The sequence below is a fragment of the Theropithecus gelada genome, chromosome 4 (genome assembly GCF_003255815.1).
Source record: "Theropithecus gelada isolate Dixy chromosome 4, Tgel_1.0, whole genome shotgun sequence".
Classification (NCBI taxonomy): domain Eukaryota; kingdom Metazoa; phylum Chordata; class Mammalia; order Primates; family Cercopithecidae; genus Theropithecus; species Theropithecus gelada.
This window is the reverse complement of record NC_037671.1, coordinates 133,559,884-133,578,623: the sequence shown is the minus strand read 5'-3', so window position 1 is coordinate 133,578,623 and position 18,740 is coordinate 133,559,884. Positions and strand designations below refer to the sequence as shown.

The 18,740-nt window shown below is 41.9% G+C and overlaps 1 protein-coding gene and 1 long non-coding RNA gene across 3 annotated transcripts in view; one reads left to right on the top strand and one right to left on the bottom strand.

The window, feature by feature from the left end:
- ARMC2 (armadillo repeat containing 2) overlaps window positions 1-18,740 on the bottom strand; it is a 126,907-nt gene that overhangs the window by 47,759 nt on the left and 60,408 nt on the right. For both annotated transcript variants that reach the window (XM_025381936.1, XM_025381935.1), the window contains 2 exons: window positions 15,680-15,782; window positions 14,130-14,353 (listed from right to left, as the gene is read on the bottom strand). In XM_025381936.1, the coding sequence (XP_025237721.1) occupies window positions 14,130-14,353; window positions 15,680-15,782 (327 nt within the window). The remainder of the gene's footprint in view (window positions 1-14,129; window positions 14,354-15,679; window positions 15,783-18,740) is intronic.
- Window positions 1,975-18,310, top strand: LOC112622374. The gene is made up of 4 exons (XR_003118977.1): window positions 1,975-2,017; window positions 3,084-3,153; window positions 16,240-16,468; window positions 17,903-18,310. It is a non-coding gene; the product is annotated as an uncharacterized LOC112622374 (long non-coding RNA).

The window sequence follows — 18,740 nt, the reverse complement described above, 5'->3', positions numbered from 1 at the left end:
AGTACAGATGCCTGACTCCCAGGCAGACGGACACCATAGGAAACCATGAAATACCCATTCCAGTCACTGCACACCAACAGTTCCTTTTCCCTGGCCCCCAAGGCATCAAAGATGGGGCATCCCAGTCCATAGTCATCCTCACGCTCCCCACATCTAACCTCTGGCAAGGGACACTGCCAGCAGAAAGGACTATAGTTTCCTTAGGAGCTTTTATTTTCTTGTTTCAATCTCAATTTTTTCTCCTTCTCAGGCCTTATTCTCACCTCATTAGCAAAAGTTTAGACAGTTCAAGGTTCTTCTGCCCCACATACATAACTTTCATAAATAACCCAAGTCAGGAGAGAAAGTCCACATTTATATGTGACATGTCATCTGATTGAAATCCCTACCTGCACGTGATACACACAGTTGATACAATACCTCATGTATTTCCAAATTTGTCATTTGTGGTGCTGGTAGAAATAACGTGCGTGAAACATACACCATGCATTTGAAAAATACACAGCAATAGCTCAATAGATGACACCATCAACCTAGTTGCTCAAGCACAGACATCCCAGAATCCTAGGAGGCTTTCTGCTTTCTGTCACTCCAAGCCATATTGGCTTTTTGTCCATAGCTCCCAGGATAATATTCAGTTCCCTGACCATGGTCTACAAGGATCAACAGATCTGGTCCTTCTCAAACCATCAGGCTTCATCTCATACCATATATGCCCCCATAAACTCTACTTAATGCTAGGTTATTTAATATTACGTTTTACTATCTGTCTACTCCTCCGGACTAGAAGCTTCAGTAAGGGCATAAACCTTGTTCATCCTTTTCACCACTGTGCATCCAGCTCCAAGTCCAGTGCCTGGTACATGTGGGCGCTCAATAGGCATTTATTAATGGAATGAATGAAGGGGATAACATCTACAAAGGAAAGACTGGGATATCAGAACACTATGGGCTAAGCAGACATATCTCTGAGGTAGACAGATTTTAAGATTTGTTTTAAAGCAGAGGAGTGAAAAATAATGGATGAAAGAAAAATGAACTCTCTGGAAGGGGACCGGCCTCTGTGTATTTGTTCTCTAGCCTATCTCATTTCTGACAGCAGCCCCTTCCCAGGCTCCTAAACTCCCTCCCAGGCCCTACCCCTTTCCCCACCTTACCTGTCACACGTTCACCCCTTCTCTCCATCACCAGCGTCACTGGTTCAGTTTAAGCTTACTTTATCTCTTACCCAAACTCTACAGCCCCCTGGATGGGCTCCTTCCACAGTTCACCCCCACAGCTGCTCACTGCTGCCAGAGGGGGCATCTGAAAGCCACGCCTTCCCTGTTCAAAGGCCTCCTGTGACTTCTGGCCCAGCCAGTAGCACCCATAGCCTAATGGTTCCTCAGTCTCTGAAGTGCAGTTCATCCCTCCAAATTCATCTCCTTTGCCTCCGCACCACCTGGCCATCCTTCAGACTGCACCACACGAGGTCTTCATCCGTTCATGACGCCATGCCTTTGAATAGGTGGCTTCCTCCGTCCAGAGTGTCCTCGATTACACTCTGCCACCCCTTTTCCCCCTGGCCATCTCCTGCTCATTTTTCTTTTCTTTTTTCTTTTTCGAGACGGAGTCTCGATCTCGGCTCACTGCAACCTCCGTCTCCCGGGTTCAAGCGATTCTCCTGCCTCAGCCTCCTGAGTAGCTGGGATTACAGGCAAGCACCACCACGCCCCGCTAATTTTTGTATTTTTAGTAGAGACACGTTTTTGCATGTTGGCCAGGCTGGTCCTGAACTCCTGACCTCAAGTGATCTGCCCACCTCGGCCTCCCAAAGTACTGGGATCACAGGCATGAGCCATTGCACCTGGCCTCCTGCTCATTTTTCAAAACCCAGTTCAAGATAACTTCTCTATGAAATCCTTTCCGAGGCTGATCAGTCACTTCCTCTTCCAGTTACCAAAGCATCCTGTTCCTGCCCCTACAACGCCCATCACAGAAGCATTGTCACTTGTCTTCAGGCATCTTCTCTCCCATGGTGAGCTCCTCTAGGGTACAAACCACTTCTTATTCTGCTTTCTACTCAGAGGACAACAAATGTGCTCATAAAAAGCTCTTAAATGTTCAGCTGCTGGAGGGCTGGATGAGTGAATGAGAAGGGGGAGGAAGAGGGGAATGAGGAGGGGGAAGAAAGAAAGAAGGGACAGGAGCGACAAAAGGGAGGTTTTTCCCTTTAAGACACCTCTGGCAAGAAAGTGCAGGAGCTTAGCAGAGGCCTGGGTGAACCAGGGCCTAAAGCCCTGAGGGGGAAGGATCAGGAAGAGGCCACCACTCAGACGCAGCTCTGAAGGCCCTCTATCTTGAGAGACTTGTCACCAACCTCTGAGAGCCACCAATCTCACTGTGGGGTGATGGTGGGGCCCTGAATGCTCAGACTAGTAGCCTTTTCTGGAAAAAAAAGCAAAAAAAAAAAAAAAAAAAAAAAAAACGGCGGGGAGGTGTGGGGAGGAGAGTCTAGCTAAATCATGTGGTCACAGTAAAGGCAAGTTCCAAGCCGACCCATTTAACTCTGAATTGTGCTCCAACTTTTGAATTCATTACATACAAGTGAAAATTAAAAAAAAAAAAAAAAACACAAGAACTGTCAGTTGAACAGAGATAAATCTGTGAGAATTATCAATGAGTTCTGTGCCCTACAGCACGGGCTTTATTTCCCGCCCCCAAGGAAAGCCCACCCACTGGGCCCGCCCCCAAAGCAGGAGTTAACCAAAGCTCAAGCTTTTTATGCTTGGAGGTCTGCATCCATTTCTTTCTTAACTTTCTATTCTAATTTGTATTATTTATAAACGCACAAACTTAAACACACATTTTTCTTTTTTATTGTATATCATCTTTCAAACCACCTCAAATCCCTTACTTAAAAAAAGTCTAAGTTAAATGAACACCTAGATACTTGTTTAGTCTCTAAAGGACTTAGTAGAGAAATTCCCAACCTCTTACGTAGCATTTCACCAAGAAATAGCACACTGAAAAACACAAGTTTTAATTCCCATCTTTTTCCCCATCTCCTAACTTGCAATCCTGTGGGACTTGCAATCCTGAAGGTAGCCAGTAGGAAGAAGAAAAAAGAGAAGAAAATGACACTGATAATCCACAAAGAGGACTAATAAAAATGTAAGTTTCCTTGCTTATTAGCAATTGTTAGGTGATGTTTAGGGCAAAAGGGGAACTAGGGTTTCGGCAAATACCCAGGAAGAAACACTCCATTTTGCTTCTGGTCACTAATCCACTGCTGAAAAATAATTGCGCTACATTCGACAACCTTCTGGTGCTCACTTTTCTGAGGCAGCTTCTTTCCACGTTCCCCAAATTCTTTGATTATAACAGGTACCACCCGCAGTCAGGTAAAACACCCGAAGAGTTGGCAAAGCTACCCAGCTCACATTGAATTATGTAAGTCTCAACGTTTTCATTGTGCAGTCAGTATTGGGAGACCCATTTTAAAGAGAAAAAATGTACTAAGAGGAAATTAGATCATTCATAAATGTACAACTACATTTTAATACAGTAAAATGAGAACTCAAAAGCTTTAGCTTCTGTTTTTTTCAAGTTGACTATAGGTACTTAATTACCAATTTCAAATTGTGTTTTCAACTATTAATTAGTTGAGAAACCTTAGCAAACACAATAAATCTTTGTCTTAAAATATGGGGCTGGGCCCAGTGGCTCAGGTCTGTAATCTCAGCAACTCTTGTGGCTGAGGCAGGAGAATCACCTGAACCCCAGAGGCTGAGGCTGCAGTGAGCCATGCCTTTGATCGCACCACTGTACTCCAACCTGAGTGACAGTCAGACTCTGTCTCAAGACAAAAAAAAAAAAAAAAAAAAAAAAAGCGGAGGGGTGGTTCTCCTGACTTGGATCACCGGACTTGAGGACACAACACAGGCCCAGCAGCTGTGGTCTCATTCCTGCGTTCTCTACTGCAGTGGGTGGGTGCAAGGGGGGGCAACCTCCACACACACTGATCATGTCCAGAGTGGATGGCCCTCTCTTTCCCCTCTGTGCCCTTCCTCCATCAGAGTACTCCATCCTCAAGGAACTCACCAGATTCTGCTCTAGAAGGCAACCTGCCATCAGAGCTGCCCCAGATCAGAGGAGCTTGTGACTCACTGAAGCTCAGAAGTCTATCAGCTCCCAGGTAGGCTAGTGCCCTGGCCTCCGTTTCTTGGTCTATTGCCTCCCTACTCTATTTGGCACTGGTCTCTAAAAACATTTTGCAATCATCTGGAATATCCACATCTGAAATCCCTCAAGCTTTGTCTCAACTTAACTGCCAACTGCAAAATGGTTGACTTCCCACTAATGATGTAAAAGAATAAACACAGCCGCCAGAGACCACAAACAGTGTGAAATGATTTATGACCAAAGCCACTATTTTCCAACCTCAGCTAAACCATCTCCCTCTATTAATAAAAGCACATTCATTTCTTTGAATTTGTGCCCAATTGAGGCCACATATATGCCAAAACCAGAGCCTGTGTGGTAACCCAAGAAGTTTCATATTGTCTCATGTATGATTTGTACAGTTCTGGCTAAGACAAAAGAAACCAATGACAAGATGCTGCTAGACATGTGAAATCACTGGTAACAAGCATTTCTAAGCTTTTATTGGAATTCATTAAGATATATGCATATGAAGGTAACATTAATTAAGAATCCTTGATAACACTTGGTGCCTGGCTACACAGGCCTACTTGGCACATCCCTACCATGGGTGTCCGACTTAGCAGGAAATGCTTCTGTCCTCCTTAAACCCTTTGGCTCTGTTTATTGTTGTTTCTCCATTTACTGCCTCTATGTCAGTTACCTCACTAAAATGAGTAGGTACCTGATTCTTCCAGCTGTGGCTATGTATATATCAATACAGGAGAAATTTTGAATATCATACAAACAATTTAGAACGGCAATGCAGCAAAACAAGAAAAAGGAGTCTGAAAAAGATAGTGCGTTAAGACCTACCAAGCAATGAAACCACTATTCACAATTAAATGCTAAAGTTAGTGACATTTCCTTACTGCCACAACTGATATATCTACAGTGAAGAAAGGAGGCTGAGCAGGCAGAGCACTAATGGAGAGCAAATGGCTCTCCCCAGACACAGTAGGAGCCTCATTTTCCACCCTTGATCTGTCTTTTAGCATAACACTCCTGGCCATCCACTACCCTCACTTCCTGATTGGTGAGCTTGGGATAGGAATCGGACACTCCCAGTCCAGCCCCTACCTGGTCCCTCTCTTCCCTTCCTCTTTCAGAAGTGAGCTGCCATCAGAACACAGGTGTTCTGCTCCTCCAGGGACAGAAGAGGTCTGTGACTGGGTGGGTAAATCTAATTCTAGGGTTCAGGATTAGAAAGCATGCCTGCCTCAGCTATAAGCCACATCCTCCAACCACGGTGATAACTTTCTCCCCATCCCCATCCTCCTTAGTCTCTTATTTCCAAGTAAAAAACCCAAGGCATTACATGTTTAGGTCTCTGAGTCTTCTCAGATCTTCAGTTCTGCTGTCCCTGGAAAATCAGAGAACATGAGTTGCCTATAGATAGCTCCTTCCTAGGAAAGGGAAGAGAAGAGAAGAGGAAGAACCTGGGCCCCGAATGCCTACTCTCTCGTGGCAACTGGGCACGTGAGTGGTTAGTTATGCTGCCGGCAGTTCTTTTATAGGAAGGAAACCCCATAAGTAGAAAATAGCTGTCCCCTTCTTATTAACAAATACATCATTAAAAAAGTGGCGGCGTGCGCCCGTAATCCCATCTACTAAGGAGGCAGAGGCAGAACTGCTTGAACCCGGGAGGTGGAGCTTGCAGTGAGCCGAGATCGCGCTACTGCACTCCAGCCTGGGCGACAGAGCAAGACTCCATCCCTAAAAACAAAAACAAAACAAAAATTAGCCAGTGTAGTGATCAATACCAAAGACTAACCCCTAAAAATGCTTCATCTAATCTCAAAAGCAATATGCTAAGCAAAATAAGCCAGATATAGTACTCTAGGTAACTACGGCATATCCATATCAATTTCCTGGGTTTGATAATGTACAATGGTTATGTAAGATATCACCACTGAGGAGCCGGGTGATGGGTACACAGGACCTCTCGGTACTATTTTTGCAACATCTTGTGGATTTATACTTAGTTCAAAATAAAAGTTTAAAAAGGTGCCAGACACAAAAGGGTACATGCTGTATATTCCGTTTATATAACGTTTTAGAACAGGCAGAGCTTATCTATGGTGAAAGAGATCAGAAGAATGGTTCCCTCTGGGAGGAGGGTAGAAGAATGAGGATTAATGAGAAGAGGTGGGAGGAAATTTCTGAGGTGACAGAAACCTTCTGTATCTTGATAAGGGTAGGGGCTATGTGGCTTTCTACTTTTGTCAAACTCATCAAACATATAAGATCTAAGCACGTCATTGGATGTAGATTATACCTTAATTAAAACAACAAGAAAATTAAAAACCTCATCTGCTGCTTGCTATTCAAGCAAAACCTTCAAAATAAATGCTTTAAATTTGGTTTAAATTATCAAATCTCCAAAAAAATTATCTGTAAGAACTTAGGAAATAAATCATGGGGCTATTTGCTGCCATTTTATAGGTAAGCAGTTTACTTCCTCCAATAATCAGAGCAAAGTTCTACTGGCAGACACTGCTACCTTGCTTCTGATTCCACAGTCTGAAGAGGCAGGCTTCCAACAGGTGGGGTGGCGCAAGAGAAAGAATTAACATAATTTCCAGCATAAGTACGCATACCTATAATTATCTAAACACCTAAATACAAATGCATTAATCTCTACATTTAAAACTATTGAACATAACTGAAGCAAGATTTAAAAGACCCCAGCCACCTTGATACAATCCTTAATTACTAATAATAACTTAAGTCACTGCTTGGTCAAATCCCCAGACTTCAGTTGAAGCCTCTCTTAAATTCCCCAAATCTTGAAGCAGAGAATAGTAGGCTCTGAGAATTGGGGTCCATCATTTACCCAGAATCTCATACATTACTCTAACACCCTCCTCCAATTTTAGTTTCTCTTTGGCGCTCTTCTCCACATTGCTTATCAAAGCCCAAACAACAAAAAGATTAAAGATTTGAAATCCATCCTGGACTCTGTCTTCTTAAGTTTCTTGTGATTACGTTTTTATCCTATCAGAAGGAATTGCTCTTTGAAGCTTCAGGTTTGGGTAATTCTGATCTTATTTTATTGAATGGCTTTCTGGTGAGTGCCTACTATGTGCCTTACCCTGTTATGGGCGCTTTACTGGATCATCTCATTTCATTTCCCAGCTGCCCTTTAAGGCAGGCATAGTCAGCACTTTAGAGACAGGAAAGTGAGGCTCAGAGGGTAAGGTGGACTCAGTGTCCCAGCTGAGCGGCCAGCTCAGGCTGGGGGCTCCAGTGCGGTGCTCTCCTCACTGGACCATGCAGGGCGGCGGCACTGAGCCTGCCCCAACACAGTCCAGGGTTGAATGAACCATCAGGGTTCCTGATGGCAAACACTGAATACAGGATTGAGCTCAGCTCAGCCAAAGTGGGGAGCTCACTCTAGGGCTCAGAAATTTAAAAAACAAAACAAAACAAAACAAAACCAAGTATATCAAAACACCTTTTAATTTAAAAATACAGAGATAAAGAATTATATGATTGAAAGAGAGCAAGAGAGCACACTGTTGTCCTAGGAGATGGCCCCCGGACACCGCTCGCTTGCCTATTCACACTGCTCCAAACAAAGTGGCGGGACTCCTCTTCCCCTACACGCTCTCTGCAGCATTTGCCAAAGCTGACCCATCCTTTCGGAGAAAATCTCTACTCTTGTACATTGCCCTTCATTTCCTGGTCACTTCCTTTTCTCTTTCCATTCCACAAATGAGGCCATTTCACACCATCTGTCGTCAGTCCCTCTGCTCTTTCTCTACTCTCTCCTTGGGTAATTTCATTGTCTTTTCTACCTTCAACCATCACCTCCATGTAGATGACCCTAAATTTGTATTTTTGGTCTTACCTTCTCTTCTAAGCCTCAGCTCATACCTCCTACTTCCTACTCGACAGGCCTGCATGGCTATTCTGCTGGCATCTGAAAGTTTTATATTAAAGCTAATTTCAGCCAGGAGCAGTAGCTCACACCTGTAATCCCAGCACTTTGGGAGGCTGAGGCGGGTGAATCACTTGAGGTCAGGAGTTCGAGACCAGTCTGGCCAACATGGTGAAACCCTGTTTCTACTAGAGACCTATAAACAATTTTAGTTTTGTACTAAAAATACAAAATGTAATCAGGTATGGCGGCACGTGCCTGTAATCTTAGCTACTCTGGAGGCAGAGATAGGAGAATCACTTGAACTTGAGAGGCAGAGGTTGCAGTGGGCCGAGAGTCCGCCACTGCACTCCAGCCTGGGCAACAGAGTGAGACTCTATCTCAAAAAAAAAAAAAAAAAAATTAAAAAATTAAAAATAAAAATAAAGCTAATTACATAATTTTCTTCCCATAATTTTCTTTCCTCCTCTCACCAAATCCATTCCTGTCTATAACTCTCTAATTTCTCTAATTTCATGATACTATCATTTATCATTTTCTGAACTATCCAGGCTCAAATTGTCTGAGTCAGCTCTCTTTGTTCAATACACTTTCCTATACCCTAAACCCTAAAAACAAAAGGAAGGAACCGAGTGAAGGAAGGAAAGGACTGATGAGGTGGGAGGACCGACCTTCCTGAGAAACTTCCATTTAGAAAAAGGAAGAACATGACAGTGGTATGGTACTGAGCAAGGGGGAGAGGATCTGGATTTGTGGGAGCCGCTAGGGAGGTGTCTGCAGGCTTAGGGGCCAGAGAAGCGGGGGTGGGGGCTGCGGAGAGGAAAAGCAAACCATGTTACCTGGGGTGCTGCAGAACAGTTTTAACTTCAAAAATAGTATATCTAAAGCAGGGAAAGAATACATTTCTCTAAGGATTGAATTCAAAATCAAGTGGGTCAGGCTGTAAAGAAAAAACAGATTGGAAGTACAAGTGAATCCAAAAAACAGGCATGAAAGTTCACGTCAATCTGAGCTTTAATAGTTACATTGTCCACCTATAAATTACCTAGCTGTTAACATAAGTACATTGAGATTTCCTTCAATTACAGCAAAGCAGCTTTGTACATGATGTTCTCAAGACACAGAGGACAAAGGAGACACTGGGAGAATTTGGGCTTGGTTGTGATTGTGACATAGAAGACTCTTCTCTGTTCTCCAGGAAAGGGCACAAGGGAGACCAAAATAGACTTTCAGATGGAGGTGACTCCAGGAGTTTCCCTCAGCTCCTGTGTCATGCCTGCTCAACGGCTGCTTTTCAAAGGCCACAGATGAACCCTAACACCTCACGATAATCCATTCTAGAGCAACACTGACAAGCTCCTCTTTCCATCTGTGCCACCTCCTTGATGGTGCAATTTACTGCTGGCATTTAGGGGCCTTGCTTGTTAGTTGGCCTATATTTCTCTTTTTCCAAGTTCCAGGGAGCTCCCCCTAAATTCTAGGGTTCTGGAGTTCAGTGAACAGGCACAGTTTAACCTGCTTTACTCTTATGACTTTACAAACTCGCATCTCCAGTTCTGCCAGCCTGGGACTATTCACACTTTGACTTGATGCACAGGTGGCAGCACCCAGTTTCTCTGAGTATCTTGTCCTTCTCAAAATGCTATTACATGTCTGACATGCAGAACTGAGTGCAATGTTGGCCATGTGGAAGTACCATAATTTTGCAGAAGAATAAGCATTGGAATACTATTATCTGGATACAGGGATCATCAAAAAGTAGGTGCCTACTGGCAGCTCTCCTGTCTTACCACCCAGAACATGCCTGGCACAGAGCAGCCACACCACAAAACTTGTGCAATGAGTGTCTCTTGATTTCAGCCACCAGGTGATAAACATATATTAATGCATACAGCCATACAGATACATATATGTAAGAAACAACACACAGAAGACCTTCCGAAGTTCAACACTGTGGTTTTTTTTTTTCCTCTAAGCAACATTAGTCCATGTGCTTTGGAGGAGCTTTTCCTTCATACCCATTCCTTTATCTCCACTCTAATCAGTCTAAAATCTAACTGCAGCAATGCCTGTTAACTGGGGCTGCTGTGTTTGAGATCTTAGCCCTCCAATCTGTCATGTACCACAGATACGTTCTCCTCCCATCACTTTTCAGCTATTGGGTCTTTATCAGTTTCACATTTTGTGCACATTCATCTTTCTGCCACTCTGATCTCATCTCGTCCCCCTATGCACTCACCTCCAACTGCTCCTTATTGCCCCAAGTCCACTCTTGGCAGCTGGTATCCGAGACTCATGGCTGTACCTTCTGAATCTCACCTTCCAAGATGCCCACACAGAATCTCTACTCTAGACAGCCCTACCTCTTCAGTACCTCCCAAACACACCTTATTTATTTCCCACTTGAGTGTTCAACATCCTTTTCCCTTTATTCTAGTTTCCCAAATCCTGCACAATCTTCAACGTCCAGCTTTGGAAGATGTTTTCCACTCTTTCCATGCGTCCAATGGAACTGCTTTTGGAAAACAAGATGACTCTAACGCTGTGCCAGATGTTAAAGCAAGCGAAGTTTTGTAATATGAGGTCCCCAGAAAGTGTTCCGAAGCTACTGAGGTTCTTGGGGTTGAAAGTTGTAGAAGAAAAGCAGTCACGCCACTAGATGTGGCCTGCTTGTATCTTTTTTGCCCTCGTCATGTTCTCTCTGGCTGGCAGACATTATTTTATTCTTACTACAGCCATAAGTAAATTTATCTTTTCAATTGAAAAAAGCCACTTTTAAAAATGCCTCCTGGCCAGGCACAGTAACTCACACCTATAATCCCAGCACTTTGGGAGGCCAAGGTGGGCAGATCACCTGAGGTCAGGAATTTGAGACTAGCCTGGCCAGCATGGTGAAACCCTGTCTCTACTAAAAATACCAAAAAAAAAAAAAAAAAAATTAGCCGGGTGTGGTGGCGGGCCCCTGTAATCCCAGCTATTCAGGAGGCTGAGGCAGGAGGACCACTTGAACCTGGGAGGTGGAGGTTGCAGTGAGCCGAGGTCACACCATTGCATTCCAGCCTGGGTGACAGGCTTTTTGTCTCAAAAAAAAAAAAAAATTTTTTTTTAAAAAGCCTCCTGAGCTGGAGTTACCAGGTTCTCAAAGCTGGTGTAAACAGACACTTCTGCTTGTGGCCAGATCTGTCTGGCTGAATTTGCACATGAACCAGCTGGTGAAAAGTCAGTCAGTGTTACACATTCACAAAAGCAGAGGCTTTCGGCCGGGCGCGGTGGTTCATGCCTGTAATGCCAGCACTTCGGGAGGCCGAGGCGGGCAGATCACGAGGTCAGGAGATCGAGACCATCCTGGCTAACACGGTGAAACCCCATCTCTACTAAAAATACAAAAAATTAGCCAGGTGTGGTGGTGGGCGCCTGTAGTCCCAGCTCCTTGGGGGCTGAGGCAGGAGAATGGTGTGAAACCCATAAGGTGGAGCTTGCAGTGAGCTGAGACTGCGCCACTGTACTCCAGCCTGGGCACAGAGCAAGACTCCATCTCAAAAAAAAAAAAAGCAGAGACTTTCATCTGCTCTTGGAGTGAAGTCTTGTTGTTTACATTTTATCATTCATATGATACAAAACAGTTTTTGTTTTCATTAAATATGAGGAAGTGTCCCATTCAGGGAATTCTGCAAATGATAAAGACGAAAACAATGTCTCCTTCCTCCCCAAATCTGTAAACACACAGTGATACAGTTGATACAAATGGCATTTGGTGACCACAGCTGGAGTAAGTTCAGGTGGATGCCATAATGGGCTCCATTTTCTCCTGCTAGACAGGGGTATGCGCCACATATGCCAGGCCTTAGGCTGGTTTCAAGGAAGGCTTTGGAGACAATGACAGAGCCCACTGCCATCAGGTGGTGGCAAGTGGTGGTGGGCAGTGAGGAGGAACTTCTACAGTGCCCCCTAGAGGTAGGGGACACAAATGTCAGGAAAGGAGAGGGGATCTGACCTGTTGAATCAGGTTGCACCTGAGGATGCTGAATCCAGGGAAAATGGAAATAAAAGAGTAACACAGGCAGCAATATACTGTATGTGCACACCAGAGACACCAGAGGTCCCCTTTCTTGATTTGATATATTTTTGGTAACAGTAACACTCAACTGTGCACACATGCACACGCGCGCGCACACACACACACACCCCCGTGACATAGTTGATGCAAACAGCAAACATTTATATGTGTATAAGATGGGGTTGGAAAGAGATTAACTAGACAAGAATCCCATAAGCTGTTACATAAAAATTTAAAACAGAGTGAATATCTCAATATGGGAATGGTTGAGAATTTGAGATATATCCTAATCACAGAATATTATGCAGTTGTTAAGAAAAATTAAATAAGTTTTTAGGGTTAACTCAAGGGATTTTTACTACGTATTGTTAAATGAGGAGAGAGAAGGGCATAGAATATTCCATTTGTTAAATCCTGTGGTGTATTAAAAGGTGCTGAACACATCAGTGTGAACAATGTTAAGGAGGAACAGGGAGGGAAGAGAATGATAGAAAACAAACAAAAGTGACTATTAAAAGTAACAGGTTATTTAAAAAGTGAGAATTCACCGGGCGCAGTGGCTCATGCCTGTAATCCCAGCACTTTGGGAGGCCAAGGCGGGCGGATCACCTGAGGTCAGGAGTTCGAGACCAGCCTGACCAACATGGAGAAACCCCGTCTCTACTAAAAATACAAAATTGGCCGGGCGTGGTGGCACATGCCTGTAATCCCAGCTACTAGGGAGGCTGAGGCAGGAGATTCGCTTGAGCCTGGGAGGTGGAGGTTGCGGTGAGCCGAGATCGTGCCATTGCACTCCAGCCTGGGCAACAAGAGCAAAACTCTGTCTCAAAAAAAAAAAAAAAAAAAAGTGAGAATTCTATTAAATTATGTACATGTATATAAATGACCACCAAAATGCTGGAGGTGTTATCTGAGGGTGAAACCATTGCAGGTGATTTTTATATTCTTTCTTATACTTTTCAGCATTTTAACAGGAAATATAATTAGTCTATAATCAGAAATTACTATTTTCATTGAGGGGAAAAAAATTGAATGATTCAATAACACTGGGAGCATGGAAAATGTTTCTGAAGCCTTCCTAGCCAAAACAGGGCACACAGAAAAACTGTGCACATTTATGACTCAAAGAGGTTTTCACAATCTTCTTCAAAATGGAGACAGACCACAAAGTCCAAAATTAATAATCATCCAAATACTTTAAGCACCTTGAAGACAGGGCCTAAATCTAATTTTTAACAGTTTCCTAATAGCTTAGAGTGCTCTGAGTGCTCAATCCTCATTAACTGACAAGCACATTTCAAATCCTATGAATTATTACATCAAAGATGCCATTATTTGACATACAAATGCTATTAAAGATAAAATCTCATCTAAAAAAGAGTATCCAAGCCAGAGCAGCTCCAGTGAAAATAATTTAACTATGAAATTTAATCTGCTACAACGTAAGCAACAAAACCCTAACACATAACAAAACTGGTCTACCTGCTCTGTTTATATTCAGTGCATCCAGTTTTGTTCCCTGCATTCCTATAGTCTCGGGGCTGCCTGGTATCTACATACCCACCTCAATGACTGTCCACTCAATCCCATTACCTTCGGTTTCTTACTGAAGATACAAGAGTAATGACATTAGCTACCAATCATCATAAATCATCTCCAGGCCAGGCCCATCTTCAACACTAAACAGCCTGCTAAAATTTGACTCCAACATGCAATTGTTTTGCAGAGAGGTACAACTTTTCCCTTCTTCCAGGCCTGCTTTCTCTGCAGGGCAGTGAAAGTGCATACTGTGTGGAGAGCTGCTCTGGTAATAGCCATGGAATAGCCCGTCCAGGACAACAGGCACCAGGTCCTCATGGGGTGGAGGTGGGCTGTGGCTGCTGCCCTTGGAGGCCGGGCACCCATACCTGGCTATAGGGGCCTCTTGCATGCCATTCTTTTAAAACTGGCATTAGGCAATGTGAAAACTAATTTTACACGTCTAATCTTTTCAAGTAAAATACTTACCTGGACTAGCAAGTGGCCCGAATTAGGCAAACATGTACCACATTTCTCGGTGTTCTCATTTATTTGGTTTATCAAATTTATCAGTATTTCCACAGCACCTTTGCTGATCATTTCATTAAGAAATCCTGGATTTCCAGAAATGAACTTTATAGACCCCATACAGTATAAAAAAGCTTCCATGTTAGTTTCCAGGTCTTCACTTCTTAGTACCTCCAACAATGATTCTGTCAAAGAGATGAATTATTATAAATGTCTGAGTATAACAGCGGGAGATAAATATATTAAATAAGTTGCGTGTGAACATAAAATACACTTTGTAAAATATGTTTACCAAAATCTACATTCAAGTGCTTGTTAAGAGTTATATCATATAAAGAGAAAAGCTTACTTTTAGTTAAGACAAATCTCTGTAATAGTAATTTCAGCAAAAGGATGGGATTATTAATAAATAAGAGAAAGTATTATTTTAATTAATGTCATTCCTTGCCTCTTACTAATTATTTGTTGGCCTTTATTTTTTGTTACAAAAATTTTGAGTCATAGAATACTAATAATTTAACAAATTTAAGAGTTAAATTTCAATAAGTCTTTAAGAATATATTTGTTTCTGTATTATTAGTGGGAAATCCATGACAGGAGCTTAAAAAAATCTCAATCACCCTAGAAAAAGATAACTTGAATACAACACCTATCCTTTTCCCAAGACAACTTAAGAACATTTGTTCAATAACATACCACTACTTGGTTTTACGAGTAATCCAGGCAAATCCAATAAGGTTAATAATACATATCTCACATTTAATTACATTAATGCCCATGTAATAATTTGAGATGATTGTTTTCAGTCTACAATTCTTAATTAGTTGATTCAACATTAGACATTTCTTTCAGTACTGGTTTTGTCCCTGTCTGCCAGAGGCAAAGAAAGATGAAAAGATAATTTATCCTATGTTGCAAAAAGAGAACTCAAAATATTTTCCATGTTGCTGCATGGAAGATACTTTGTATCTTCTCTTCTTGTATCAGCAATATTAATTCATAAAAACATTTCCATTTAGGTAACTAGGTATCTTAATTTTTTAGAAGTACAACAAAAATTAGGCATGAGCTAGACAAGGTGTAATAAAACTTCCTTACCTACAAATTTGAAACACTGTGATGTCAGGTTTCTATAACAGTTATAGATGTCTTTCAACTTTCAGTCATTCCTAGTATATTAAAGACTAAAATTTTCAATTATGTCAAATACTATTACATGCATTTTTCTATATATTAAATCCAAGTCCAGGAAATGAATTCTTAAATGGGGAACACTTTGTAAATCACACAATGTTACTACAGGTGTTGAAAGAAAAGAGCAAACTACCACAGGACACATTCAACTGAATGTGGAAAACAGAGGAGGACAAAGTAAAAATGAGCATCGCAAAACTTCTGCATGTTTCTAGAAAACAAAATATTCCTGCTATCATTGATTATACATTTTCTCTCCAGATACCTAATTTTTACTCAAGTACATTTGCTCAATAGTAGCACTGAATGACACTCACCCAGAATGCTGTCATTTTGAATCAAAGAATCATTCTTCTCATTCCTGCTAATTTTAAATATAAGTTTGCAGACATTAAGAAGATTCTTTCTACTCACTTTAAGCTGCAGAGAAAGAAACACATCTCTATTGCAGAAGGAAATAAAGACATGCTGTATTTTAAAAAAAATAAACCACAAACATCTATTTTTAAAGTGCAGCAAGAGTATTTTTAAACATGAAGAAAAGTTCTAAAGAAATCAACTTTGAAAAATTTAGACCACATATTTGCTAACTGTGGTATCTAATTAACTCAATTATAGTAAATACAATATAAATGATCCTTAGAATAAACATTTTAATGACAGATCTTGGCGACTGTGAACAGTGTGGAATAAACATAGAAGTGCAGATATCTCTTCGATATATTGATTTCCTTTCTTCTGAGTATATACCTAGCAGTGGGGTTGCCAGATCATACAGCAGCTCTATTTTTAGTTTCTTGAGGAACCTCCAATCTGTTCTCCTTACTTATTTCTTACTTCATAAAGTCTCTCTCTCTTTTCTTTTTTTCAGAGACAGGGTCTTGCTCTTTCACCCAGGCTGGAGTGCCGTGATGCCGCCATCACAGCTCACTGCTGCCTTGACCTCGTGGGCTCAATCAATCCTCTTGCCTCTGCCGCCAGAGCAGCTGGGACTATAGGCATGTGCCACCGTGCCTGGCTAATTTTTTCAACTTTTTTTGGTAGAGATGTTGCCCAGGCTGGTCTCAAACTAGCAGGTCAAACAATCCTCTCACCTCAGCCTCCCAGTGATGAGATTACAAGTGTGAGCTAACACGCCCAGCCAAGTCTCATATTTATATGTGTGATTATTAGTTACTTTTAAAGGAGTATATGAGGAAGAAAGGGGTGCAGTATACTGCTAATACATTTAATTAGAGTAATTGCATTAAAACACAAAAGTAGAGAAAGAAGAATACCAAAATTTCACATTAATTTAGAAAAGAATACATAGTAGAGACGAAGGAAAGAAAAGAAAGGGGGAAGCTTTTGGTTTTATCATTTGTATAAAAGAAAACTTAATACTGTTTAATTTGATAATACACACATATTTCTTTTTAAGGTCTATTTCTGGAACGCTTTGAGATAATCACAAGTAACATCTAAATTTGAAAATTACCTTCTAGGCTGGATGCAGTGGTTCACGTCTGTAATTCTGGCACTTTGGGAGGCTGAGGCAAGTGGATCACGAGGTCAGGAGTTCGAGACCAGCCTGACCAATATGGTGAAACCCCATCTCTACTAAAACTACAAAAATTAGCCGGGTGTGGTGGCACGTGCCTGTAATCCCAGCTACTCAGGAGGCTGAGGTAGGAGAATCACTTGAAACCGGGAGGCGGAGGTTGCAGTAAGCCGAGATCGCACCACTGCACACCAGCCTGGGTGACAGAGCGAGAATCCATCTCAAAAAAAAAAAAAGAAAGAAAAAAGAAAATAAAATGGTCTTCTAAATCATACAAAAAGATCTAAGTAAACTAAACACAGGGTGATAAGGAAATATAGTTGGTTTTTTTTTTTTTTTTTTTAAAAAGCAAAGTATAGGATGACTGACTGAATCAAATGGTCTAAATTAGCTGTGTATTTAAAGTAGTAAAAAAGAAAAATAAAAAACACCCTAAATATCCAATATTAGGGAATAGTTTAATAAACTGTGGGACATCAATACTATTCACATTAAGCAGTCACAAAAAAGCGTAACTGTGAACACTATGTTTAAAGAGGGAAACATTTATAACCTACTGTTAGATGGAAATACTATGTGCCCTCATTGCAAAGGTGTAAAAATGTGTTTGTAGGAATAAAGTCATCTGAACAAAAAATTATTTCTGTGTGAAAAGGATGACATATAGGTGATTAGTTTATTATTAAAAACTATCTTTTAAGTTATTTTATTTATTTTTTGAGACGGAGTTTCGCTCTTCTCCCCCAGCTTAGTGTGCAATGGCATGATCTTGGCTCACTGCAACCTCCTGTTCCCGGGCTCAAGTGATTCTCCTGCCCCAGCCTCCCAAGGGGCTGGGATTACAGGCACGTGCCACCATGCCTGGCTAATTTTTGTATTTTTAGTAAAGATGGGGTTTTGCCACGTGGGCCAGGCTGGTCTCGAACTCCTGACCTCAAGTGATCCACCCACCTTGGCCTCCCAAAGTGCTGGGATTACAGGCGTGAGCCACCACGCCCAGCCTAAAGTTATTTTTAATAATATTTATTAATGAGTTTTCAGTTACTTAAAAAAACATAATGGAATCTGTCAGGCATATTTGTTAAGTATTTGTTCTGTGTTTGATCCACAAATATTTACTGGGCACCTGATGTGTACCAGGCACTGTGCTGCTCACTGCAGAAGACACCAAGATGGCCATGGTCAGCCCCCAGCGGGAGCGGCCCCAGGAGGCGAGCACTGCCTGTGGTACAGCTTCTGCATGCCCTCCTGCAAGAGGCCACTTACAAAAGTTATTCCAGAGCAACTCTGCAAATTCGGTGTTGTCATTCCCATTTTGCACTTGAGGAGTGCGTGCCTCAGAGAGGTCACAGAACCACCTCGGCATCGCCTGGGCATGCATTAGGAATGCAGAGTCTCAGGCCCCACCCAGCAGTACCGCCTCGGAATCTGCATTTTACAAGACCCCCAGGGGATGCATGTGCACACTGAGGTCTGGGAAACGCTGTTATGGAGGCTTCAGAAACTGTAACACATGGCAGAATGGAGATTCCTTCTGTTCCCAGGAGGAAAATAGGAAATGGGGACCTTGCTACATGTTTAATGATTAGGTATTTAAAATAACATTGTTTAAAACCCCCAGAAAATAAGAGGGCTTAAGAAAACAGAAGAACATTTCTATATTGATGGAAATATATATTATTCCTAATATTTGGGAATATATTTGAATCGGCTGACTATCTTCTACTAGATTGTGAGTCCTTGAGGTCAAAACCACCATTTATTACTCTTTCTATATGTAATATGTAGGATGAGTTCCATACTTAATAAAACTTCATGGAAAAAAATGAATAAAACTC